General features: G+C 41.3%; 1 protein-coding gene across 1 annotated transcript in view; it reads left to right on the top strand.

The window, feature by feature from the left end:
- ITPR1 (inositol 1,4,5-trisphosphate receptor type 1) overlaps positions 1-25,835 on the top strand; it is a 320,000-nt gene that overhangs the window by 126,300 nt on the left and 167,865 nt on the right. Inside the window, exons 8-17 of the mRNA XM_088027511.1 lie at positions 1,793-1,891; positions 2,996-3,079; positions 3,189-3,335; positions 8,589-8,684; positions 10,125-10,169; positions 14,150-14,304; positions 20,041-20,140; positions 21,117-21,277; positions 21,782-21,923; positions 23,649-23,807. Of these exons, the coding sequence (XP_087883637.1) occupies positions 1,793-1,891; positions 2,996-3,079; positions 3,189-3,335; positions 8,589-8,684; positions 10,125-10,169; positions 14,150-14,304; positions 20,041-20,140; positions 21,117-21,277; positions 21,782-21,923; positions 23,649-23,807 (1,188 nt within the window). The remainder of the gene's footprint in view (positions 1-1,792; positions 1,892-2,995; positions 3,080-3,188; positions 3,336-8,588; positions 8,685-10,124; positions 10,170-14,149; positions 14,305-20,040; positions 20,141-21,116; positions 21,278-21,781; positions 21,924-23,648; positions 23,808-25,835) is intronic.

Raw genomic sequence — 25,835 nt, 5'->3', positions numbered from 1 at the left:
CAGAGGCTCATCCTGTATGAAGAGAAGGGAGTCACTATGGAAACCAATGTTTGGGAAACAGGGAAATTTGGAGAGAAGTGTGACCTAAATACAGTAGCTGTGTTTTTCCTACTGAGTTTCTGAAAAAATGGTATGAATAGCTCATTACCTCAGTAACTTCACCATGAAAACAGCTATCATACATTAATATCCCAGGCAGTGTCCCTGTCATTCTAGATCATTGGTGGAATGGAAACGCCTCTCTATTTTGGAAATAAAGTTAGTGAAGAAGGAGAAGAGAAGAGAACTAGAGACAGCAGGGAAGGAGAATGGATTTTAGGATTATTCTTCACTTGTTCCTTTATCGATAAGCCGACAGGCTCTCCGTCACATTTCAGTGACTGCAATTGGTCCTGAGCAGGCTTCTCTCCTCAGGGTCCCTAGGATATAAAGCCACTGAGATACTTGTCCATGTGACTTAGAGCAGTTCTGATACTCGTCAGCTACATTAGTACGTCATTATGTGGGCATATACTTGACAAGTATGTTTAAATGCTATTAAGCCGTTTTTCTGACCTTGTTAAGATTCCGAAATAGTTTTTTTACTAAAATGAAATGTGTTCCTTAAACAGCTTGAAATCTTGTCAAAATGCTCAGCTAGCCTTAACCTCAAACTGAGTTTTGCCATTTTCAGTATTGTTATTTAAGTTTACAAGCTTTGGGCAGTGCAGTATTCATTTATATGCTGTATCCCAGAAGCAGGTAAAAGCAGACCATTCCTTCCCAGTTGGTATGCAGTAAATATTGATCCTCAACTGAGAAGAGAAGAACAAGTACAGTAAAGCTTAGCTTTCACCATAAGTTTTGGATTTTTTTGAGGTACTTAATATATATTTTTGAGGTACTCCAAATGGGGTTAGGGAAAATTTAATTGTATATCCTTCCCAAATGTAACAAAGTGAAAATAGATGAGTTTTACCTCTTAGGAAGCCATCATTTCTGTTCTCCTTCCTTCTGCCCTCATAATAAAAGACCAAGGTGCTTTGTCCTGAATTTCATTTTTGGGAGATCCTTGGCTTTCTTATTCTTTAAACTTACCTGTTCAGCTGTACCTTAGTTGAGAAGGGTAAGACGGAGTTGAAAGGTTGGTTACCTTTGTAGGATAGTGTTTTACAAACACGTGTTGATCTATTTGTGGACTCAGATCAGTTTAGTGGCTTGTGACTACCATTTTAAAAAGTGGAGTAGAATAGATAGTATCAGGCTGTCCTAAACGTAATGAGGGTAAGTATTGTTTTAGGGAGGTAACTTCTGTTTTAGATAAATATAGATATGTATATCTACACATATACACACATACACACATATATACACACACACATACATGCACATAAGTAGGTATGACCGGAATCTAATAGAGATGTATTTCTTCCTGTGGTTTGTACCAAAAAAGTATGAAAGTCATTGCTTTAGATATAGAAGATTATAGTTTTATTCGTTTAAAAATAGACTTCCTTCAGGCATTGTTCTGCTTCTACTCCTAATACTCAGAGCTTACTTATAGATCTCCATTAATATAGGAAAAGGGCGATATTGACAGTTGGCAGTGGTGTCCCATGCTGGTCTTAGCATTTCTCCAGGGATTGGACAGGGATCGTGGGACATCACTGGGTGGCCGGTACTATGAAGGGTTTGGCTGTGCTGGCTGAGGATGTGCCATATCCGAGGGGGTCGTCTAAGGATGCCCACCTGCCCTCCACCAGGGACTTCTGACCTGTTTTGTGAAAAGCTCCGTTGGCCTTTTCCTTTCCAGGTGGTCATTGGTGACAAGGTTGTACTGAACCCCGTCAACGCTGGCCAGCCCCTTCATGCTAGCAGCCATCAGCTGGTGGATAACCCTGGCTGCAACGAGGTAAGGGAAACCTCGTGATGGCTTGTGGGCAGGCAGAGGCTGCAGGGGCAGGCCTTCTTGAGGCCAGAGCATGTGCATGCTGAAAGTGACCTTATTAGTGACTTGGGGCAGCATACCTATTCTGCAGGTGAGTAACCAAGGCCCAGGATCAGGGTTGCCATGTGGGGTTGGGTGAGGGCTGATAGCTACCCTAGGGCTCAGTCTACTAAGCCTCCTATAACTGGGAGATTGTTGCCTAATTTGTTAAGCCAGAGAAGGGCCTCTTCTACCAAATTTTTCTGGCCAGAGGAGCTCCTTTTTCCAGTCTGTTTCCCTTGGGAGAATGTCTTTGGCTGATATTAAGGTGGGTGTGCTACAGGCCATCAGTGGCCTTGCAATGGGGATATGTTGATTTTGGCAATATATCTCCTTGGCCTCAAATTTGGCAATTACAGGACCAAAGGGCAGTAGCTTGATTGTGACATCAATATTTGTCTACAGGTTGGGGACACAAGCTCTGGAGTCAGATAGATGTGGAACGAAATCCCAAATCTTCCATCCCCTAGCTTTCGCGTTTCTAGGCTAGTTACCGTACATCTCCCTAATCTCCCTGTGCACTAGTTTTCCTGTCTGAAATAGGTGTGATGGTCCTGCCTATTTTTTAGGGTGTTGCTGAGGACTAAACGTCGTCATGAATACTAGTGCTTAGCCCAGTGCCTGGCATATATTTAGTGTACAAGCAGTGGCTTCTCTTGCTAGTGATGCTCATTCACATTTTAGAGTGTATTCATGGGAGTCTGTACCTTTGTTTATCAGCCCTTGTTTTTATTGAGCTTTTACTTTTTGGCTGCAGAACAGGAGACTTGGAGAAGAAAGGCTGGAAGTGAGGTTCCCTTAGTCATTTCGAGTATACATGGTGATGGGCACAAATGCACCCTTTATTACCAAACACATCTGCCAGGCCACTTAAATTTGCGGTTCTTGTGAACTTAATGGTGTGAACTGGTAGGATTTTGGGGCGGAAGCCCAGCCCTGTTTCTTGGGCAGTAATGAGGAGTTTTAGTGGCTGGAAGACATAGTCGTGGGGAGGGATGTGTGAAAAAATAACTGTCATTTGTTTTCCAGGTCAATTCTGTCAACTGCAATACAAGCTGGAAAATCGTCCTTTTCATGAAATGGAGTGACAACAAAGATGACATACTGAAGGGGGTGAGTTTGCTACTTCTCAGGCTGGCAGCACTTGGCTCTACGTGGGGCAGCAGCTAAGTCCTCTTGTAAAATTCATTGTCCTTAAACCCTCCATGTGCTGACATTTTAGGGTGACGTGGTAAGGCTGTTCCATGCGGAGCAGGAGAAGTTCCTTACCTGTGACGAGCACAGGAAGAAACAGCATGTCTTCCTGCGAACTACCGGCCGGCAGTCAGCCACATCTGCCACGAGTTCAAAAGCCCTGTGGGAGGTGGAGGTAAGGGGTGGGGCTGGAGAGGGCGAGAGAAGATTAGGGGGTCTGTAGGGTACTTAAGCTGACGTCTTTACGAAAACGGGTCAGGATGACAGATGAACAAGCACATCGTTCGTATCCGAAGGATGCTGGGTGTGCTTGTGAAGGAAAATCATGTCCACTTGGGACGCCAACTCACAGCTGAAGCTGTAAGTTTTTCACTCTCAGCCATCTAATTGTCTTTTCCTTCCATGTCTTCCTTCCCTTTGCTCATTTGTCTGTCCCAAGGATATGTAGTTGAGCGCCTACTCAGTGGGATACATCAGTGACTCAGGGATAGGATAGAAAGAGACACACCCAGATCACTGGGTGGCGAAGTGGCCAGAGACACTTTCCTCATGTTTGGGGGAGTGGGATGAGGGAGGGAGTTCAGGTTGGGTGAAGGAGGTGGTATCTGAGCTGGTCCGTACAGGATGACATGTATTTCTGAAGGCAGAGATGTGTAGAGTGTAGGTCACCTCATGTCAGACGGTGGCACAGAATTGGGAATATGAAACAGCCTTGAGGGTAAGGCTCAGCATCCCAGTTTGGTGGGGAGTGGAAGATAGGCACAGAAGTGAAAGAGAAACTGGTTTTGGAGACCAGAGCCTGAATGGCATCTGCCCAGGCTGGGAGGAGTTGGGATTTAAGTCATAGGCAGGGGAGGAGCTTGGAGAGGAGTTTTGAGCAGGGAAGTAATGTAATCAGTGAGCTCCTTACAGGGATAAATGATTCTGCTACTTGAGGAGATAAATGATTGTGTATGTCATTTATTGAGAGGACGTGCAGAGAGACTAGAATCGTGGGACCCACAGACAATGGCATGAGTGCTTGGTGACAGAGGTGACAGGAGCCTGAACTGCAGGGACTTGGCCTCTCCCCCCGAAGCCCTTCTCTCTGTGTAACTGCAGCTCTTGGGGTACATGCATTTCTCTGTCTTGGCTTGCCTCCTCGCTTGTTCCTCTCTTGCTTTAATGGTTTTATGTTTTTATTGAGGTATAGCAGACACGAAGTGCCCAGGTCAAAAGTATACACCTTGATGAATTTTTACACACATGTACAGTCACATAACCAGCACCTAGATCAGGAAGTAGAAGACTAGCAGCACCCAGAAGGCTCCCTTGAGCTTCTTTCCAGCACTATCTTGTTTTTCCTCCTAGAGAAGTAACCAGTGATTTGACTTCCATCTCCATGGTTAGGTATTCTCTGTTCTTGAATTTTGTGTGAATGGAGTCAGACAGCATATAATCTTTTTTTGGTCTCCTTTTCTACCCAGCATAATTATTTTGAGATTCATTCATGTTGTTGCATGTGTCAATAGTTCATTCCTTTTTATTGGTGAGAAGTGTTTCACCATAAGGTGTTCCATAATTTGTCTGTTCACCTGTTGATGTATATTTGAGTTGATCCCAACTTTTGGCTGTTACAACTAAAGCTTCTGAGGGCATTATAAATGTGTACAAATCTCTTCATAGTCATGAACTTTCATTTCTCTTGGCTAAATCTAGAAATGGAATAGCTAGATCCTATTGTGGGTGTGTGTTTAAAAAAAACTACCGAACTATTTTCCAAAGTGCTCCTATCATTTTATATTCCTGCCAGCAGGGTATGAGAGTTCTGGTTCTTCCACATCATCACCAACACTTGGTATGGTTAGTCCTTTTAATGCTAGCCATTATAATAGGTGTGTAATGAAATTTCCTAGTGCTTTTAATCTGCATTTCCCTGATGGCTAATGATATTGAGCATTTTTTCATGTCTTTATTTGCCATCAGTGTATCATCTTCAGTGAAGTGTCTGTTCCAATATTTTGCCCATTTTAAAAATTGGCTTATGTCTCTTAACATGGATGTTGTAATACTCAGGTTTATCTTGGCTGTTGTATAGAAAAATTTCTACAGCTTTCATGATGAAAGGACTCTACATAAAGTTTTCAGTTTCTGCCTTCCCCTTTTTCTTTTTCTACTCTCCACGCCCATAGCACTCGTTGGGAGATTTTTAGTTCGTGCCTACATAGAGACACCGTCAGTCCTGTTAGATTATAAACCCACTGTGAGCTAGACCTTTGTCCTTGTTCACTAGTGTCACCACTACTCAGCACAGCGTTTTGTATGTTCAAAACAGTCTTTCAGAACCACTTTCCATGTGGGATTTGGATACTAGTGCCAAAAGAAAAAAAAACCCAAAAAACTTCTTCTCAACTGAATTTAAACTAGTAAGTGGAGACTAAAGACAAACTGAAAATACGGGAAGAAAGGAGGACGTAAACCATCATTTCATTAACTTAATGTGCCATTTCCTTGGAGCTGTTTGTTCTGTGAGCAGGTTATTTTTGCACAGTTGACGTCACTTTACAAACATTTTTGCATCTTGCTTTAACGTGTTGTCATAACCCCCCCCACCACCAAAAAAAGTCTGAACCCTGCAGAAGTCACCGTGGCTGACTTGAGTACATGGAAGGGCAGGTACCATGTCTTATTCACTTCTAAATTGATAGAAACGAATGAAAGACCACAAGTTTGTATGGAGGGTGTTTGAGGTCTGGATTTCTAAAACTTCAGGTACTTAACTCAGAAGTCTACTTCAGAGCATCTTCTCTCTGTCTCTTTTTTCTTCTGAGAAGAAACAGCTGTCTGATTCTTACTCCCTAAAAAATTGTTTCCTGCCGGTTTTTCCCTGCATATCCTCAGAAAACATTGAATGTCTCTTTTTTAATATTTTTCTTGTAGATTCTGGAATCATAAGTGCTCCTTTAAAATAAAAAAAGGAAGACAATACCATGTATAGCATTTCTTGTACAGCAGGCCTGCTAGTGACCAGTTCTCTTAGCTTTCATTTGAAAATGAGGAAATCTATTTCACCTTCATTTTAAAAATCTGTGTTTTTGGTTTTTTTTTTAAATAATAGCTTCATTGAGATACAACTCCTACATTTAAAGGGTACAATTTAATGGTTTGACTTAGGTCTGTAGAGTTTGGCCACCATCACCACAATCAATTTTAGAACATTTTCCTTACTCCAAGAGGAGCCCTGTATCCATGCTGGTCACACCTTGTTTCTCCTCAAACCACTGTCCTCCTGGCAATCACTGTTTCTTGTCTCTATAGAATTGTCTATGCTGGACGTTTCTTATAAATGACATACTACAATGTGATCCTTTGTATCTGACTTCTTTCACTTAGTTCACAGTGTTTTCAAAGTTCAACCATATTGCCATGTGTATCAGTATTTCATTCCTTTTTATTGCCAAATAATATTCCATTATATGGACACACCATATTTTGTTACTTGATGGCATTTGGATTGTTTCTACTTCTGGGCTCTTCTGAATAATGCTTCTGTGAACATTCACGTACCAAGTTTTTGTGAGGACATAGGTTTTTCAGTTCTCTTAGGGATGGAATTGTGGGGTCCTATGGTAATGCTGTTTAACTTTTTGAAGAATTGCCAGATTGCACTAGGTGATACTCCCACCTGTGGTGTGTTAAGGTTCCAGTTTCTCCACATGGCCTTCATTTATGAAGGCTCTTTTTGTTGGATACAGAATTCTAGGTAGACAGTTTTTTTCTTTATGTACTTAAAAGTTGTGTATCCATTGTCATCTTGTGTGCATTGTTTCTGATGTGAATTCAGTGGTTTCTTACCTTTGTTCTCTGTACAAAGTGCTCCCCAGCCCCCCCCACCCCCCCAACCCCCCGCCGGCTGCTTTTAAGATTTTTCTTTTTATTTCTGGTTTACATTAATCTAATCATGATGTGCCTTGGTGGGTGGGTGTGTAGGTGTGTATGTGTGTGTGTTTATCCTGGCTTTGAGTTCATTGAGTTTTTTGAATCTGTATATGTATTAAAATGGGAAAATTTGGGTTCATTTTTTCTGAAATATTTTTCCTGCCCCCACGAACCCACACAGACATGCTGGATCATTTGATATTGTCTGAGAGGTCACTGAGTTTATGGGTCACATTTTCCTGATTCTTCTCTGTCCAGTGCTTCATGATTATATGCTGAACATTGTGGTGCTACTTTGTGGAGTATCTGTATTTTGTTGCCTTCCTTTAAAGAGTTTTGAGTATTGTTTTGTTAGACAGTAAAGTTACTTGTGAATCAGTTTGATGCTTTGGAGTCTTATTTTAAAGCTTTGCTAAATCAAGTGTGTTACAGTCTTTTTTCTTTTTTTAGGGCTGGATTGGCCCCATTACTAAGGTGTAACCCTTTTGACATTTTTGCTGAATGCCCCAGGTGTTCCATGGAATCTCTCAGAACACCACCCAGCCCCAAATGAGCAATGAGAACGTTGAGCTCACAGCTTTCCTGTCATTCTTCATTTGGCCTTGTGTGGTCTCAACTTACACATATTCAACTTGGTATTCAACCGAAAACTCAAGGAGGCCCCTGGGTAGATGTCTGGAGCTTTTTCTCTGGGTAGCTCTGTATTCTGCCCCAGCAAATTCCAGCCACTTCAGTCTCCCTAAATTCTGATATATCTCCTCAACTCAGACCGGTGTCTTCTGCTTGGATTCTTCTTCCCAACACTACCATCCAGAGAGAATATTAAGGCAGAAAGCTGGAATATTCATGAAGATCACTTTGTTTCCCCTTTCTCAGAGATCACAATTGTGTACTGCCTGTTGTCCAACATCTGAACACAATTGTTTCCTGTATTTTATCTAGTTTTCTAATTGTCTATAGCAAGTTCATATATTATGTGCAGTGTTTAATTGTTCATGGCACCAACTACCAGTGCCAGTTATACCGTCATGACCAGAACCTGAAGTTACATGTATTTTTATGGTAAATTGGCCCAGGCTCTGTGAGTTTCAAGTTTCAGAGCCCTGGCTTATCTATGTGTTTCAGCACGTGAGTACAAGTATAGAATGCTTTCACAGTTTCCTCTGAAATTTCTTCTTATTTGTCATGCCTTTTATGGATGAATTGTAGAACCTTAAGTTCTACTTTATTATGATTAAAGCAAATAATCTGAAAAACATTCAGCTTTTTACTGGAATCATTTCGTATTAACTGGGAGACTATTTCTTCTTTGGAGAAACATAACACTTCCATATGTCATATGTATCTGACGTTACGTATGATACTTGCAATGGCTTTGTTTGAAGATACTCATCTTTTTTTTAGCTAGTAAATATCACTCCTGAACTATGACTTATGTGTGAAGTCTCAGTGTTGTCTTAATATGGGTTGACATTATTTCCACTCCTGTTAATCATTTCTCCTCTTGTAGGTAGTCCAACACGACCCGTGTCGGGGTGGAGCAGGATATTGGAATAGCCTCTTCCGTTTCAAGCATCTTGCTACAGGGCATTACTTAGCAGCAGAGGTAAGTAGAAGCCTCTGTGTCTTTCTCTTTCAAGCCTGTGACATTCCTTTTTCTTCATTTACCTGTGGCCATTGGGTAGTTAGATGCTCAGTCACCTTGCTTTTCCTTCTGCTTTTTGTTTCCTCCTGCCTCATTTCCCTGCTTATAGATGAGAAAAGGTAAAGATGATTAACACATTTTAGTACTTCACAGGGATTTTGATCAAGATATGGGGAGAAAACAAGTTAGAAAATAATACTGTCAGGGGAATGTAATGTACAGCACGATGACTGTAGTTAATTATACTGTATATTTGAAAGTTGCTAAGAGAGTAGATTTAAAAAAACAAAGAAAAGAATGCTAATCTGGGATTTAGGATTACAGAAATTTTTTCTCTTGCATTTTGCTCTCCCCACATCTTATCTACCAGCCCTGCTCCTAACATGAATGTCCAAGACTCAGCTGTAGTGAAACATGGTATGTAAAGCTGGAAGGATTAAGACACAATTTTACAAGTATTCTGGTTCTCAGAGCACTAGTGGAGTAGACAGGGTCTTGTCTTTTACTTGCAAGAATGCCAAAAATCAAGGAAATTAACTTTACCTTAAATGTCTTTAAAGGGTTTTTGAGGAAAGGCAAGACTCGGTATTGAAGGACAGGAGGAATTTACTTTTTAATATTTGTGTTAAATTAAGGAGCCATCATACTGTGTGACAGATGCTGAGTTTTACTCTGATCTGCTAGAAGATGTACGATACACATTCATATCAGATTCTAGTCGTACATCAAAAGATACCTCCCATTGTCTGGTTCCACTGTGGGATGGCTCAGAGATTTTTCAAGGTGATGCGTGGGTGCCAGTATTGCTTCTGCAGCTGACCCCAAAGAAGGCAGAATCTAAATGTACTGAACCCCCTGGGATGCCTGATTCTTGTAAGAAGTGATGATTTTGAAATATTTAAGAACTGAAGGTCAAGACTAAGTTGAAATTGAAAATGAAGCCATAAGGAATATGGACCCAGCTAACCAGCTGTGAGAAATGTTGATTACGTGGTTTGCCAAAGATCAATGGTGTTTGCATTACTTGTTATGTTCTGAACTGAGTGTAAACTCTTGCTGGAGGCCACAAATTTTTTATTTCTGACTAAAACTAAGGATTATCAATGACTGGATACTGATCTTTTATTTATCTCAGGGTTGTAGCTGTTGCTTTGCTAGTGAATTCATTGTGTTCTTCTGTCAACACTTGAGAGCCGTCTTTTGGTGACTGGTAGATCGTTCTGTGTGTGTTGCACTCATGTGATGTGTGTTGTTGTGGCATGCTGGTTTTATGAACAGAGGGAAGGGACAAGTTTTTAGTTGTTCAGAGATGTTCGCAGGCCTTGAAGTCTCCTGCAAGTGGGGCCGAGTCCTGGAGAAATCAATGGATGTTTTAATTTCCTAATGATTCTTTTTCATCAGGTAGACCCTGACTTTGAGGAAGAATGCCTGGAGTTTCAGCCCTCAGTAAGTATGAGCAAGAGCCTTCTTGTCTCCATCTGGTAGGGTGAGGCCAAATGATCTGGAACCCCCTTTAAGAAACTGCCATTTGTCACTGAGTGATGGGGAAGGGGACACCTTAGGATGCCTTAAAAGAGAGTCTTGTTCTATGCTTCCCTTGAGGGCAGTCATATCTTCCTGTGTTCTGATTGGTCCAAGACTGTCAGTGATGATGCTCCTTCTGTGTGCTTCGTCAAGGGGTCTCCGCCTTTAAGTTGTAGAAGTTGATGGTATCTCTTGGAATGCCCCTAGGTTAGAGACAGAGATGGCCCCTTAAGAAGTCGGCCTTTTACAAATGAATATCCAATTGCTGTTGACCTCAATCTATGACTCACCCAGATTTTTTCAGGGAATGAGTGTGTGAGATGGGTAGTATCATTTAGATGATGGAGGTAACACATGAAGCATGGTGCTCCTGACATCTGATTAGACACTTAATTGTCTAACCACCTGTCCTTGCTTTTTGCAAACTCAGAAACAGACTTTATAATGTGGTTTAGAATTTAATGCCAACAGGATCCTTCTTTAGAAGCCATATAACCAATTAATGCTGATTTGGAGGCACTGGAGGGTTGAACTGTCCACAACTATGGGTTAAAGAGGGCAGTGGTTGTGTTATATAGAAATGATGGCTATCAATAAAGCACTTCATTCTGGGCTAGGATTTTAAAAAATGCAAATAATTTCTATTCGGACATTGTTTGTTCATGTGATCATCTCTGGTGAATATGGTAGGTGGTATTGAGCTTATTTCTTTTTTGCCGGGGCGGGCGGCGGGGGGGCGGTAAAATTTCAGAAGAACTTACAGGTTTTAAGGTGGATGCATGAATAAAGGGGTTTGGGGTGGAGATAATACAGAATGCAGTTGTCTTTGGAAAGTCCAAATTCTGTGGGAAGGATGACCCTTGCAGTTATGTTAGGATAGAATGTTAGCTTTGGAAGGAAGGAAGAGGAGTGCTAGCCAAGGGCTCCACGTCGTGAGTTCCCGGATTTGCTGCAGGAGTTCATGTCTTTTCCGATTATGGAGGGAGCAGCTGAGGGTCCTGTTCCTTCCTTTCATCTTCCTCACCCTCACTTCCAGAGCTCATTTTGAAAGCTGCCCTTCCACATTGCCTGGAAGGTTGAGAGCACTGACCTGGCCCGACTTCTTGCCAACGTGCAGGGAAATCTTTGCCCAACATTGGTGTGCAGTGTTCATGTGGTTGGTCTCCAGAGTCTGGGACTGGCAGAGGCGCCATTTTTCATAAGGCAGTTCTTGTCCCTGCACCTTCTTGATTTTGAGAGAAAGAACTGCCTTTGTGGAACTTGCATCTAAAGGTATTAGCGTGGCCATCTGGGCTGTAACACAGAGGAAGTTTCCTCTCTGAGATGACTTGGAAGGAGTGCTGTAGCTTCTGCCAGTGAGAGCTGATGTCCATTTGAACCTTGAGCTCTGTGAGGAGCAGGGCTGCTCTCCTGGCCTGTTGGTGGGCGCAGGGAGATCTGGCATTTGTGGTGCCGGAAGAAGAATGTAGTGATCCAGATCAGGGCAGGGAAGAGAGGCAGAGCTGGGTCTAAATAGCAGACCCCCCCTTGGATGAGCTGTGTGACTGAAGGAGCTACGTTCCCCTCTCTGGCCCTCTCTTCCCTCCTCTGTGAAAGTGGCAGATATGCTTGTCGTAAGGACCAGCTGGGGTGTGGTGCCTAAGGTACGGCCCATAGTAAGCGCTCAGTAAGTAACATTTGTGTAAGTTACACAAGATCAGTAGCATTTTTTAGTGCCTTTACATGCATGAGTTCATCTGGGCTGCACAGGAGTGCAGTGAAAGGAGTTAGGGGAGATTATATGATGTTTGTAGGACCGATGAGGAACCAGAGCATGGTCCTCACTCGTCACATGTCTCGGTTCTCTCAGAGTTCAGTCATCTTTCTACTTTCTCATGTTTCTCCATGCCACGGTGGTGGAATATGCCAACAGGCTTGGGTGCAAATCCAGACTGCATTGCTCTGGCTGCTTTGGATGTTGCTTGGGTGGCAGTCTTCATATGGAGGAGGGGTTGGGGGGCTCACCCTGCACCATCGAGGCCAGCGGCCCAGCTCCTGCCTCTGTGGGGAAGGTGGTAGCCTTGGGTGAGTCCCGCACCCCTCACCCTCTTGTGGGCCGGGAAACTTGAGCAGAAAAGCTGGAGTTGGGAAAGTTTGGGAGAGGAAACTTTGTTCTGCTCGTGGGTCACGTATGTCCCCGAGACTGGCATCCAGTGCTTGTAGCAATCTTTGCCTGGAATCTTACTTAGCTTGTTGAGCTTGTCCTTCTCAATTTAGCAGCACCCATGAGCCACATGCTTGACGCCAGAGGGAGAGAAAGGACAACCCCAGGCCGGCTCTCGTCTCGCAGCCTTTTGCACTTGCACCTTTCCTCCCACTAGGTGGCAAACGCCAACTGCACACGAAGAACGCGAAGCTGCTGTCCCTCAGTCACAGGTCCAGATACGGGCACTCCGTGCAATTTTAATTTTTCTTCAGTGTTCCGGCAGGTCTGAAATTGAACTGCCAGCCTGTATAGCTGAGCTGTGTGTCTCAGGCCAGAATCAGGTCAGGGTTTATTTTGAAAGTGGTGTGTGGAAGACTTTGCAGGTCAGAGTTGTTAGAAGAGGACTGAGCTTTTTCTTGAACTGAGGTACTGGGTGCTCTCCACTTGAGTCATACTTGAGGGTAGATCGAACAATGAGCGGTGGGTTTGTTTAGGGAGTGCTACAAAGTATTAGAGGAGAGGGCAAAGGGAGGAGGACACAGAGCTTAAAAGAAGCATTTGTATTTTCTTTCTTTCTCTCTCTCCCCTCCTTCATTCCTCCCTCCTCTCTCTCTCTCCACCCCCCTCTCCCCGCCCTCCCCCCCATTCCCTTCTTCCTTTTCTCAGACAAAAGTTGGGGCTGCCGATAAACTCCTAGAGCAGACTATTGCCTGCAGTCTTAGATGTCAGGCCCTGGAAATAAATTCTCTCACGCTCTCTCCTTTGCCTGTTGAACTTGATTTCATTTTATCCCTTCCCCATTTGGAAAGGAGTCAGTGCCTCAGCCCAAGCAAAGCAAGTTAGTGACAAAGAAAATGTGATTTTCCCAGTAGATGCAAGTGGATGTTGTCTTCTTGCAAGGACGTTAAAAATTAAAAATAATCCCACATAGAGTCACAGTGCTGGAAGACACCTTGCAAAACCTGTGAGAGGACATGACAGTCTAAGCGTGCTGCTTAAATCTGCTCAGGCAGACGGGCTCTGGAGCCGAGAATGTGTTTTTATAGTTTCTCAGGACAGCTTTCGTCATTGTTCATTAGTCTTAACTGTCAGAGATTTTCTTCAGCCTCCGCCAAATCCCTTACATAGCAAGAGAGGCCCCTTTTCCCCTGAATTGTCATCGGCAGCGCTCCTTGATTAATTACGAACATTTTTTTCAGGGCTAGTCTGACTTCTCAAATATTTTTCTTGGCCACACTGGGATCTCTGCTTACGAACACTTGGATTCAGACTTATTTTATTTTACTTTTTCTCCTGGGAAGTAGATGTATCATATTATTGCTAGACCATTTAACCGTAGATTAACACAATGACCCATAACCAAATCCACAGGATGAGTTTTCTCAAAGAGCTTCTTTTCTCTTCCAACTACTGCAGACGGATGTAGCCATACGGACTTCTTCATCACCTATATAGCACTCCTTCCATGGACATCTGTTACTGTAACCCTGCATTGTTTAAACATTTTTATTGCAACACAAGGAGGTAGAATGTAAATATTCTTGGCGTGGGTGGCCGACTATCATCTTTCATAACTGCTCTGAAACTGTGGTTCTTTTCCTGCCAACTGCTGATGTTTGCTATTATTTCTTCCCTGTTCCTGTGGACTGTGCAGTGATTGTAGTGAGGGAAGGGTCTGACATGCAGAATCCATGACTTGATGACTTTTCCTCCTCAGGTGGACCCTGATCAGGATGCCTCTCGAAGCAGGTTGCGAAATGCTCAAGAAAAGATGGTGTACTCCCTGGTCTCTGTGCCTGAAGGCAATGACATCTCCTCCATTTTTGAACTAGACCCCACCACTCTCCGTGGAGGTGATAGCCTTGTTCCAAGGTATGATTCTAAAATGGCTTATCCCGAGTGAGTCAGAGCTGGTGTATGTGACCTGGCTGGGCTTCTTGGAATCTAAATCATACTGCCTTTTTTGAAGCATTTGTAAAGGATTTATTCTGGTTGCCCATTGGAATGTCAGCTGGTTTTTTTATGGCTCATTAATTACAAGTTCTCAGGAGTTGGATAAGAAGTGCTTTATTTAGGTAAACAAGTCAAACTGTAAGCTCAAGTAGCTCCATATTTCTAGTTTCCTCTACTCATGTCCTCACTCCCAAACTTGAGGTCTCCTAGTCAACTGAATAAACAGTTGTAAAGAAATTCTGGAAAATGAGTATGTAGTAGAGTATTGAGAAGTCAGATCAGTGTTCTTTGGTTATTTTGTTAAATTTGACTCTTAGTTTGTTTGCATAAGAATGCATTTTGGTGGAAGGAATAACTGGACTCTAAGGGGGATAAAAACTCATGCTTAACACCAAAATCAGCAGCATTATTAATAATGACTTACATTTATTGAGTGCTGACTACATGCCATGTTCAATGCTAAATACTTTTATTTGTGTTACATAATTTCATCTTCACAACCCCCCCATCCCCCCCGCCCCTTGAGCTAGGTATTACTATTTGCCCCTTCTTCTAGATAAAGACACTGAAGCTCAGAGAGTTGAAGCAACTCATCACACGTCAGCCAATCCCTTTTGCAGAGCCCAAAGTCTTAAATGTTGAAGACAGACAGGGTTGTTGGGGGCAATTCTCATTGGCACCTGTAGGTTTTACACATGGCCCCTCCCCCTGAGTACCACTTTGTGTTTCGTTAGTCATGTGTGTCCTTGCCCTTTCCCTGTTTAACCTGTCGGTGAAACTGTAAGTGCAGTGTGGGTGCCATCAGCAGAAGAGAAGCTTCTCTCGTGCTGTCGGAGTGATGAACGGAAGACAGTGTCCGCGTAGAAGAGATTTTACATTGCAAGGAGGCCTTCCATTGCCATCCAGTAAAGGGTTACTTGGTTCTTAAACTTTGCTGGGTTGTTAATTCCTTGAGAATCTGGGGAGAGCTAGACATGTTTCTCTAGAAAATCTCAAGTATGTGCACAGCTTTGCATTCTCCAGGGTTGGAACTCCTGATTTAGACTGCTTTTTTGTTGTTGTTGTTTTTTAAATAACAGATTTGTTAAGATCTAAGTCCTATGCCATACAATTCACCTAAAGTGCTCAATTCAGTGGTTTTTAGGGGATGGGCAGAGTCGGGCAGCTATCATCACAGTTTTAGAACATTTTTCCCCAAAAAGAACACCATTCCCTTTCTCCATCACTCTCATTTCTCCGTGTTCCATCTCCAGCCTTAGACTCACCTGTGTCCTGTCTTTAGTGATCTGCCTGTTCTGGACATTTTGTATAAATGTAACATGTGGTCCTTTGTTGCTGGCTCATTTCACTTAGTATTTTTAAGACTCATCCATGTTGTAGCATGTATTAGTATTTCATTTTATTTTATCGCTGAATAATATTCCATTATGTGGTTATACCACGTTGTATTTATCCACTTATTTTTTCATATTTTGTTTTTCTAAAAGAAGGGTTAATACCCATTCTTTTTTTAAAAAATGTTATTTATTTAAAGTAATCTCTGTGCCCAACATGGGGCTTGAACTCATGATCCTGATCTCAGATTTGCTTGCTCTGCTGACTGAGCCAGCCAGGCACCCCATATTTATCTACTTATTACCTGATGGCCTTTTGGGTTGTTTGTCCTTTTTGGCTAATATGCAGCTGTGAACATTTGTGTACACATTTGGGGGGGGGGCATAAGTTTTCATTCTCTTGGGTATATATCTAGGAGTGGAATGCTACGTCATATGGTAACTGTCTAACCTTTTGAGGAACTGTTAGACTGTTTCTCAACATGGATGCACCATTTTACATTCCGACCATGTGTGTGTGAGGGTTCCAATTTCTCTACATTCTCTCTCTCCAGTACTTATTACTGCTTTTTATGTGAGCCATCCTGGTAGATGTGAAGTGGTATCTTATTGTGGTTTTGATTTGTGTTTCTGTGAGGCCTAATAATGTTCATCATCTTTTCATGTGCTTTTTGGCCACTTGTGTATCATCTTAGGAGAATTTTTCCCATTTAAAAAATTGAGTTGTCTTTTTATTATTGAGTTTTAAGTGTTCTTTATTCTAGATATAAACCCCTTACCAGATATGTGATGTGCAAGAATCTTCTCCCATTCTCTAGGTTGTCTTTTCACTTTCTAGATGGTGTCTTTTGAAGTAGAAAAGTTTTTAATTTTGTTGAAGTCCAATTTATCTGTTTTTTCTTTGATTGCTTAAGCTTTTGCCCATTCCAAGGTCACAAACAATTCTGTTGATGTTTTCTTCTAAGAGTTTTATAGTTTTTGCTCTTTACTCTTAGGACTTTGATCCATTTTGAGATCCCTTTAAAATATGGTTTGTAGTATGGTACATTGCTTTTTATGTTTTTTAAGATTTTATTTATTTTGAGAGAGAGTGTGTGTGTGTGAGTACAGGGGGGAGGGGCAGAGGGAGAGAGAGAATCCCAAGGGAACTACATACTGAGCGCAGAGCCCAATCCTGGGCTCAATTTCATGACCCTGAGCTGGAATCAAGAGTCAGATGCTCAACTGACTGAGCCACCCAGGCACTCCAGTAGATAGCTTTTTAAAAACTTCCTTTCTCACTGACTTGTTAACTAGATAAGTACAGGTCTATAGAACCCAATTGCATTTTGGTTTAAGTAATTTTCCATTTGTCTTGTCCTCTGTTCTGGTAGTTATTTAATGAATTTGGTTAGGTTCCCAGGAGACAAGGGAATGGCATTTATATTACATGCTAAATATTTTAGTTTGTGAGGGATAGCAAAGAACAGGGACCCTGTGATTTGAAATATCACATTGTTTTATTAGAAGGTGCTTCCTGGCATTCCCTTGGCAAGGGGAGTAAGGTGCTAGTTGGCCCTATTCCCCAATGGGTTGGAAATCCATATGATCCTGTAGGAAGGGGGAAGTTGAGTCCAAGATTTGAGGTCAGATGGCCAAGCAGCTTTGGCTGGTTAGAGACCCTGCTTCTATATCCACTTTGATTCATCTCTGTTTCTCTTTTGGAAAACTCTTAGTGGACAGTTGTCCATAGGTAGATGGATTCTAAACTCTTAAACAAGGCAAGTCTTGTATTTACCATGGAAAGAGTGTCTGGTATGGTCTACCAGTGTTAGTTACCAGTTATCTTGGACTTTAAAGATTTTTATCCATTCTTGCCTTTGACCAGCGACCCAGGAGCCAGAATTGAATGACCTTCTTATTCACTGGTCTTGCGGAGGGATAAAAACCTTAGGGGTAGTACACTCATTCCCCTGCATCTTAAAGTTGTGCTAAATATTGCTTGTTTGAAGATCAGGAAGTCTGAAAGTAGATAAATGAATGTCTTGAAATGGTATCAGCAAAAGAATTTTTGTGATAGTTACTGGTTAAAAGAATCTTTCCAAGCCAAAATGAAAAGGATAATGGCAAATCCTGGATATACTAAACAAGAGAATAAGATTGCAATATATGTAAAATAGAGGAATTAAATGAACATTGGGAGAGCATCCAATTTTGTGGCTGTTTTGTAATTGTCCTGATCTCATGGCTTTTAAGTTAAGGATTGGGAATGGGACTTGGGATGAATTGATAGAATGACTTTTGTGTCTTAAATATAATTTGACCTAGAACTTTATAGAATGTAATCATCCAATTAAAAGCTAAGCTCCAAGCTTTGGTTATACTTTGAAATTAAGAAAATGAGTCCAAGTCACACTCAGAAGAAAAAGAATTACAAATCTCTGTCAGATTTCTTGGTCATGTTGTTTGACCTGTATGCATTCTATTTTACGTAAATATCACTGCGTTTGCCCTTACTTACAGCGTTGAGGGCAGTTAGAATGAGGGAAAGTGGAAGGCAGAGAGGATGTACTGAAAGATAGGTGTCTGGTTTGAGGCTTTCCCCACCCTCACCCCTTTTCCATGTCTCTACCATTGCTCTAAATTCCATTTAACACAAATGATGTCCCTAACGCAAGGACCCCTTGTCTGCCCCAGGTCCAACAACGTTCAAAGTTCCAAGTCCGGTTTTCTGTAACAAAAAACTTCCATGACTTTCTGAAGCTTCCTTCATCTCCTCCTCTAAAGGTCCTTCAGTACTCACCTTGACTGTCCGCCAACTTAATGCTTTTTAATGTGCATTTCCCATTACTTAGTATTGCTTGGTGTTCATTGATCTTGTCTCACTAATGTGGTAGATTCTTGATGCAAGAATTATGCCATTATTTCTACTACTTCCTTAAAGCAAATTAAAAACATTGTAAAATTATCCATGTTCACTGTAAAAAAAAAACAAAAATTGTTAACATCACAGAGAGCAAAAAAGCAAATAAAAATTACATAAAATTTAACTATTGAGAGATAACCACTGTTAACATTATGGTTTATGTAGTTTTAGACAGGTCTCTGGGCACACAGATAACATGTATATGGTTTATCATAAATAGAATTATAAGCTGTTTTTAAAATTTTTTCACTGAGTTTGTTCTGTACATATTTCCAAGTATATAGGGATTATAATCACTTTAAATGTTTAGTATTCTAGTGTATGTACTACAATTAACTAGTCCATTATTGAGACATTGGATTGTTCACAGCTCTTGTAGATAATGCTTTGTTGAATGTCTCTATGCCCCAGTTTGTACTTGGGCTGCCATTTTAAGTGAAAAATCTAAAAATGGGATTGCTAGGTGAAAAGGTAGATACATTTTACTTGTTTTGTAAAGTGCCAGACTCCCTTGCAGAGTTTCACCTGTTTACACTCTTACCAGGAGTGTGAGGAGAGGTGATTTCCCTAAGCTCTTGTAAATACTGGGTTTTGTCAGTCTCTAAGATCTTTGGAAAATGGTAGAGTAAAATGATACATAGTTTTAATTTATATAAATTATACTAAGGAGATTGAATGTACACTTCCAAGTTTATTGGCCATTTATATTGCTTTATTAAATTACTGGCTTATGTCCTAGTCTCATTTTCATTTCCAGTATTCATGTTCTTTTCTTACTGATTTTAAAGATCTCTTTATAAATGCAGATTAATAACGTTTTTATGCTATGTGGTATTCTTTCATTTTCCCAGGTTGTCCTTTCAGCTTTGTTCCTGATTTTTTTGTCTTTGTTTTTGTTTTGCTTTACAGAAGATATAAAATTTAAACTGTAGTAAAAGATGTATACGTCTTTGACTTTTAAAATTTATGGACCTTCCTACCACAAGATTATTAAATATTAACTCATATTTATCCTAGTAATTTTATTTTTTGCTTTTTTGATCCATATGAAAATTTCACACGTTGCTTTATCACCTCTCATGGTATGCATTAATATAACTCAGGAAATACTTGTTGCTTTGCCTCCTCAGTTTGTTCTGAGATACTCATTCATAGGAGTGATCTTATATTTAGAAATAATGCATATCCCAATGTTAGAATCCTGATGAATGATTTCTTATTGTAAATATACTAGAACATATCTCAGTGTGCAGCCATTTGCTTCTCAGTCTATATTGTGTGTATTGTGTATATAGCAAAACACCATTTTGGTATCCCTTTTTTTTTTTTTTTTTTTGGATAGACTGTATTCTAGGCCAGTGGCTATAGAAAACCTAAAAATTCCTGTCTCCCAAATCCTTTGTTTTCCCCTTTTAGAAACTCCTATGTCCGGCTCAGACACCTGTGCACTAATACCTGGGTTCACAGCACAAATATCCCCATCGACAAGGAAGAAGAAAAACCTGTGATGCTGAAAGTAAGTTCTGGAACTTGGCTGCCTCCTTTGGTCTTGTGTTCCCTAATGAAAGGGCTTCTTTGAGAACAGATGGGGGCGTAGGGACTGCATTTTGTTGGCTTGGCCAGTGTGTGGTCATGGACAGACTTGAATGTAGTGAAAGAATTCTCTCCAAGGGACCTGGCTAAAGCAAGCCCAGGCTTTTTGAAATAACCAGAACTTCTTTATTCCATGGCTTTTGCCCTAAAAGTTGAGCAATTGTCTGGATTTCATGTCTATCTGAAGGATGATTTTTGGCTGGGAGAATGTTTGCTTATGCCTTGAGGCACATCAGATACCTAGTCGGTTTTCCCCAATCTTTATTATTTCTTTTCTCTCTGTGTATTTAAATATACTTTTTTTTTTGAAAGTTCTCTCAGCCCCTTTAATTTCTCTCCCTGAACCCCCCCCTCTCCTTCACTACCTTCTCTAGGGTCATAGAGCATAAATTCACAAACATAGGGATTTTGTTTTTAAAAAGTGAAATGATGTTGTCACATTTTTTTTTTTAGTGAGGGGGGAGGTCACTGGAATTTTTTTCTTCTATTTTTATGAACATTTTCAGGTATATAGAAAAACTGAAGGAATGGTACATTGTCTACCCTTATCCTCTGAGTCAATAATTACCACTTTGCTCATTTGCTTTTTTCCTTATGTATTTATAAGCATGTTTTTAAATTACAAGTCTTAACATGCTTCCTTTAACAAATGAAGGTATAAAATGATACCAGAGCCCATTTTCTGCCTCACACGTCCCCATCATAAGAATCTCCAGAGGTAACAACTGTTAATGATTTGGGGTGCTTCCTCCCAGATGTTTTTCTATGTCTAGTTAATTTGAACTGCAAGATAGCTCCAGCTCTCGGGATAGCCCAGTGTCCCGTAAATATAGTGTTTGATTAATGTGTTGCTCTCTCAGTCCAAGAGACAGTTCCATAAAGACCATTCTGCTTTTCAGATCGGCACCTCCCCTGTGAAAGAGGATAAGGAAGCATTTGCCATAGTTCCAGTTTCCCCTGCTGAGGTTCGGGACCTGGATTTTGCCAATGATGCCAGCAAGGTGCTGGGCTCCATAGCTGGGAAGCTGGAGAAGGGCACCATCACCCAGAATGAAAGAAGGTGAGGGCTTCCCACAAGAACCAGACACACTCATCCTCAGCCACTGTGGATTTTTTAAATCTCTTGCTTGCAGAAAGAGAAAACGCCAACTCTGAACATCCTTGTATGAGAGGAGCAGGCCTTAGCATTTATACGTGGCTTCAACTTGTGGTTTTCAAAAACCACATTCACTTCTTTGAAAGTCTCTAAAGTCGAAAAGATTGGTCTTTTTCTTTGTCTCCAATTTGGCTTCTGGAACTACCTCACTAAATGTTAGGAGCCAGTGTTACTCTGGGATAAAATTTGATGGCTCCTATCTTGTGAAGGTGGTTATCCTTTTGTGGACAATAATGCGTTGTGTGTATTTTACGCTTTTTGGTGATTGGTTGTCCCTTTCAAGGAAATTGGGAAGAATGGATCTGCTTGTGTTTAACTGGCTCATTAGGCCTGAGTCGTCCAGGGTGAATCTTCCAGCCTATCGGACGTTGAACATTTCCCATCTCTAATAGCTTCTTTCCCCCTAAGGTCTGTAACCAAGCTGCTGGAAGACTTGGTTTACTTTGTCACTGGTGGCACTAACTCTGGTCAAGATGTACTTGAAGTGGTCTTCTCCAAGCCCAACAGAGAACGGCAGAAGCTGATGAGAGAACAGAACATCCTCAAGCAGGTTTGTGAGATGTGACGTACTGGAATCTTTGTAAGACATCAGTGGGATCCCTGCTCTTACACAGGGACATGGATGTTTCCCACCTGGAACGCTTGATCAACTGACTTTTGGAGAAAACAGACTTGATTTTATAGAGCAGTTTTGAGTTCCTAACAATAGCGAGTGGAAAGCACAGAGTTTACATATACCTCCTGCCCAGACACGTGCACAACCTTACCTATCATTAACATGCGCCACTGCAGTGGTCCATCTCTTATAGTTGCTGAACCTGCATTGACACATCAAAATCCCCCCAAATCTGTAGTTTACATTAGGATTCGCTCTTGGTGTTATACACTCACTCTTTGGGGTTAGGCAAATGTATAATGACATATCCATCATTATAATATCATGCAGAGTATTTTCACTGTCCTAAAAATCCTCCATACTCTGCCTATTCATCCCTCCTTCCTCTCACCCCCTGGCAACCACTGTCCTTTTATTGTCTCCATCATTTAGCCTTTTCCAGAATGTCCTATAGTAAGAATCATACAGTATGTAGCCTTTCCAGACTGTCTTCTTTCACTTAGTAATATACATCTAAGATTCCTCTGTGTCTTTTCATGGCTTCTTAGCTCAGTTCAGTTGAAAACACACTTGTTGAATGTCAACGTGTGAGCATTCACCTGTTAGGAACTCCGAGAAGAGTTCACCTGAAAACTTTATTTTCATCAAAAGTTATAGCAAGTGCTGTGTGTCCTTAAGGTTATTTCATATGTCTGGGAGATTTGGAGTATTTGATAGAGAGGGAACTCTATAAACCACCACAAAATCTTACCATAAAGAATGAGTAAATGGCTTATAGAACATATATAGATGGTATTATATAGCATAAATTTAAATAAATTGGTGTACAGACAAATTATAGGGGGGTAGGTGACAAGGGTAGATGAAGTGCACAGAAATGCATACCATATAGTTCTGGAAAGCTATACATTGGCTATATGCTTGGCTTAGAAATTCCTGGCCACTAAACCCCAAAGAAAAACATATTAGTTATTAGTCCTACAGTTCTCCATAGGAACTTGGGATTTGAGAATCTTTTCTTCTGTCAGTTGATGATAGACAAAATTTATTAACACTCCATCATGTTTCAGCAAGGATTTCCCATCCAAGAATAAATCGTGTCCAGCTGTTTCATGGGATGACTCCCAGATTAGACCTCAGGCTCCATGCCAATGCTCATTTTCCACCACAGTAATTCCTTGAGGGGCCAGAATGGTCGGATTCCATGGCAGAAGCCTTCATTGAGCACTATATTTATGCAACTGATAGTTATTATCCCCTTTTGTCCTTAGGACCCCCTGGGGAGCTGGGTGGTATTCTTTCCATTTTACTGAGGAGAAAACCAGAAGTTACCTCGACTGTGCTTTATACCGCTAGGGAATAATGCAGGAGTGTGATTTCAGCCTAGAATCCGCTGATTCCAGAGTCTGTACTCTTCACTGTTGCCCTTCACACCATACTTGCAAGTGTTTGAGAACCAGTTAAGTCCAGGTGGCCTGAATTCAGTGAGTAGCTAGTCCCAGTTGATGGACTGCATATAATATTCAGGTTATTGATGTTGATCTAGAGAGAGTTGCCGGTGCAGGCCTGCCACCTGTGAGGTTATATTAGTTTGGGACACAGGGCTAGCCCTTAACACTCTAAATGATGGCAGTGTCTGTTCTTCTTTCTCACAATCAGATATTCAAGTTGTTACAAGCTCCATTCACGGACTGTGGCGATGGCCCCATGCTGCGGCTGGAGGAGCTTGGGGACCAGCGGCATGCTCCTTTCAGACATATCTGCCGGCTCTGCTACAGGGTCCTGAGACACTCCCAGCAAGACTACAGGAAAAACCAGGTTGGGATTCGGGATTGATCTAAGCTCATATACTTGCCTCATGAGTTTTAAGTCATATCGGTCGTTACTTAATTGCTAGAGAATAGTTTATTAAGTTTGCACTTAGAAAGGAAATACATTTTTGCAAGCCTGAGAAAAAGACAGAGTCCCTAAGAAAAATACCTGAGAAGTCCCCTTCTGCAGCCACCTTTCAGTGAGATTTTTTTTTTTTTTGACATTTCTAGTGTTTTTTTATGGCACCGTACCTTAAGGTTTAGGGAAGTGGTTGCCTGTGTTTATATTAAAGGTAGAGCAGAATCTTTTCTTCCTGCTCCCATATCCTCCATGTCTGCTGGTAACTTTCTCTTTATTTTGGTTTTGGCTAATGTTTTATGACATTCGACGTCCTTGTGTATGTCATGGCACTGTCTATATTGCCCTCTCCCCATAAAATAAAGGTTCTAACCTCTCTGGGGTTTCCCATCAACTTGAGATTTTTAAGGAAACCTGTGAACTGTGTTGTCACATTTAGTAGTTCTCAGCTGGAACTAATTTTGTCCCCCAGGAAATACTTGGCAATGTTAGGAGACCCTTATGAGTGTCACCACTTGGAGGTGCTGCTGGCATCTAGTGGGTAGAAGGAATGTCCACGAATGCACACGACATCCCCGGACAACAAACAGTTATCCAGCCCCGAAAGTCAGTAGTACTGAGCTTGAGGAGCCCTGCACTTTGTGACAGGAAGTACTGTAGGTGCACAGATGACGCTTTTGATAACCTTGACTCCCAGTCTCTGTATTGTGTTACGAAAGGCTTTTGTTTGTAAACTTTTGACTGCTACGACATCTGGCCTTTAAATTTAAACTTCCCCTTGTAATTAAAGTTTTGTCATGAAGGTGGTGTTAAGCTGAGGCAATGTTCTAGAGTATCAGATAGAACCTTGTTAGCATGTATTGCTAAGCTTTTTACTTGACTTTTACTACTGTTGAAATTGAGAGTGTCTTATACCTATGATGCTGTGTTCATTAGTGTGGACAGGTGGTCTTTGAGTGCTCTGGTGGCTTTAAATCCACCTGCAGTGCATTAACACCATACTCCAATGGTGCCAAAGAGATTTTATTCTCTTCCTCTCTGCCATCTTCAGATGAGGATGACTCAGAGCCTCTGGTGTGTGCCAGAACATTTTGCTTGTACATGAAAACACCCAGTCCCTCTCGCTGCTGCTACATTGACTGTCTTTGCTTTTTATCTATAGATTCTATGCCACTTGACAGTAGTATGTCCCTGAAGGCTGGTGAATTCCCAAACATGCACCCTTATTGAGCATGGGCTGAAAAGTGGCATCCACTGTGGACACCCTGAGTAGTTTTTAGGATTTTGGAGTTAATTAAAAAAAAATTAAGCCAAATTTAAAGGGCTTTTAGAACTTTCAGTACACAAATAGTCTGTCTTGGGAAGGGATATATCTTTGAATAGAAACAAATAAATACCTGCAAGAGGCTTCCCTGAGTTCTCATATATTTTTATGGAATGTCATGTCTGATCCCCAAAGAGAGAAGCCAGAGATGTTTTCATATGTTCTGTGAATCTGATTGCCTGGCTTAGGTATTCCTAACTTGCTTCTGCTACGCATTGGCTATAAAAATGTATTTTCACCCCAGATAAAGAAAACAGAATGGGGTAATATTGTTCTAAATATCTAGGTAGGCTTAAGTGTGTTTATTCAGCAGTACAGAGCAGTAACACACAGTTAAATCTCTTGAATTAGTAATAAAATCAGAGCTGAAATACCGCTTTTGACCTTTTAGAAAAATAAGTCACCACATTAATATTTATCCTGTGCACTTAATAAAATGCCCATCTGTACATACAGGATAATTTGCTTAATTACATTTGTGTGGCAGGTTTAGTGAAATGAAGGATGTGGGGGAGTTTGCAGCTGCTGTCCTAGGTTAGAGAGTTGTGGAAAGATGCTCCACTAGGATTTCCCTTATGAACAATAGTTTTCATCAGGGACTATTGCTACTGCCCTTAGTTTTGGGTTAACCT

The sequence above is a fragment of the Eumetopias jubatus genome, unplaced genomic scaffold (genome assembly GCF_037043125.1).
Source record: "Eumetopias jubatus isolate StellerSeaLion01/CBP00866 unplaced genomic scaffold, mEumJub1_p1.0 scaffold_1, whole genome shotgun sequence".
NCBI classification, from domain to species: domain Eukaryota; kingdom Metazoa; phylum Chordata; class Mammalia; order Carnivora; family Otariidae; genus Eumetopias; species Eumetopias jubatus.
The sequence above is the reverse complement of the archived record's forward strand: the minus strand, read 5'-3'. Positions and strand labels throughout refer to the sequence as shown.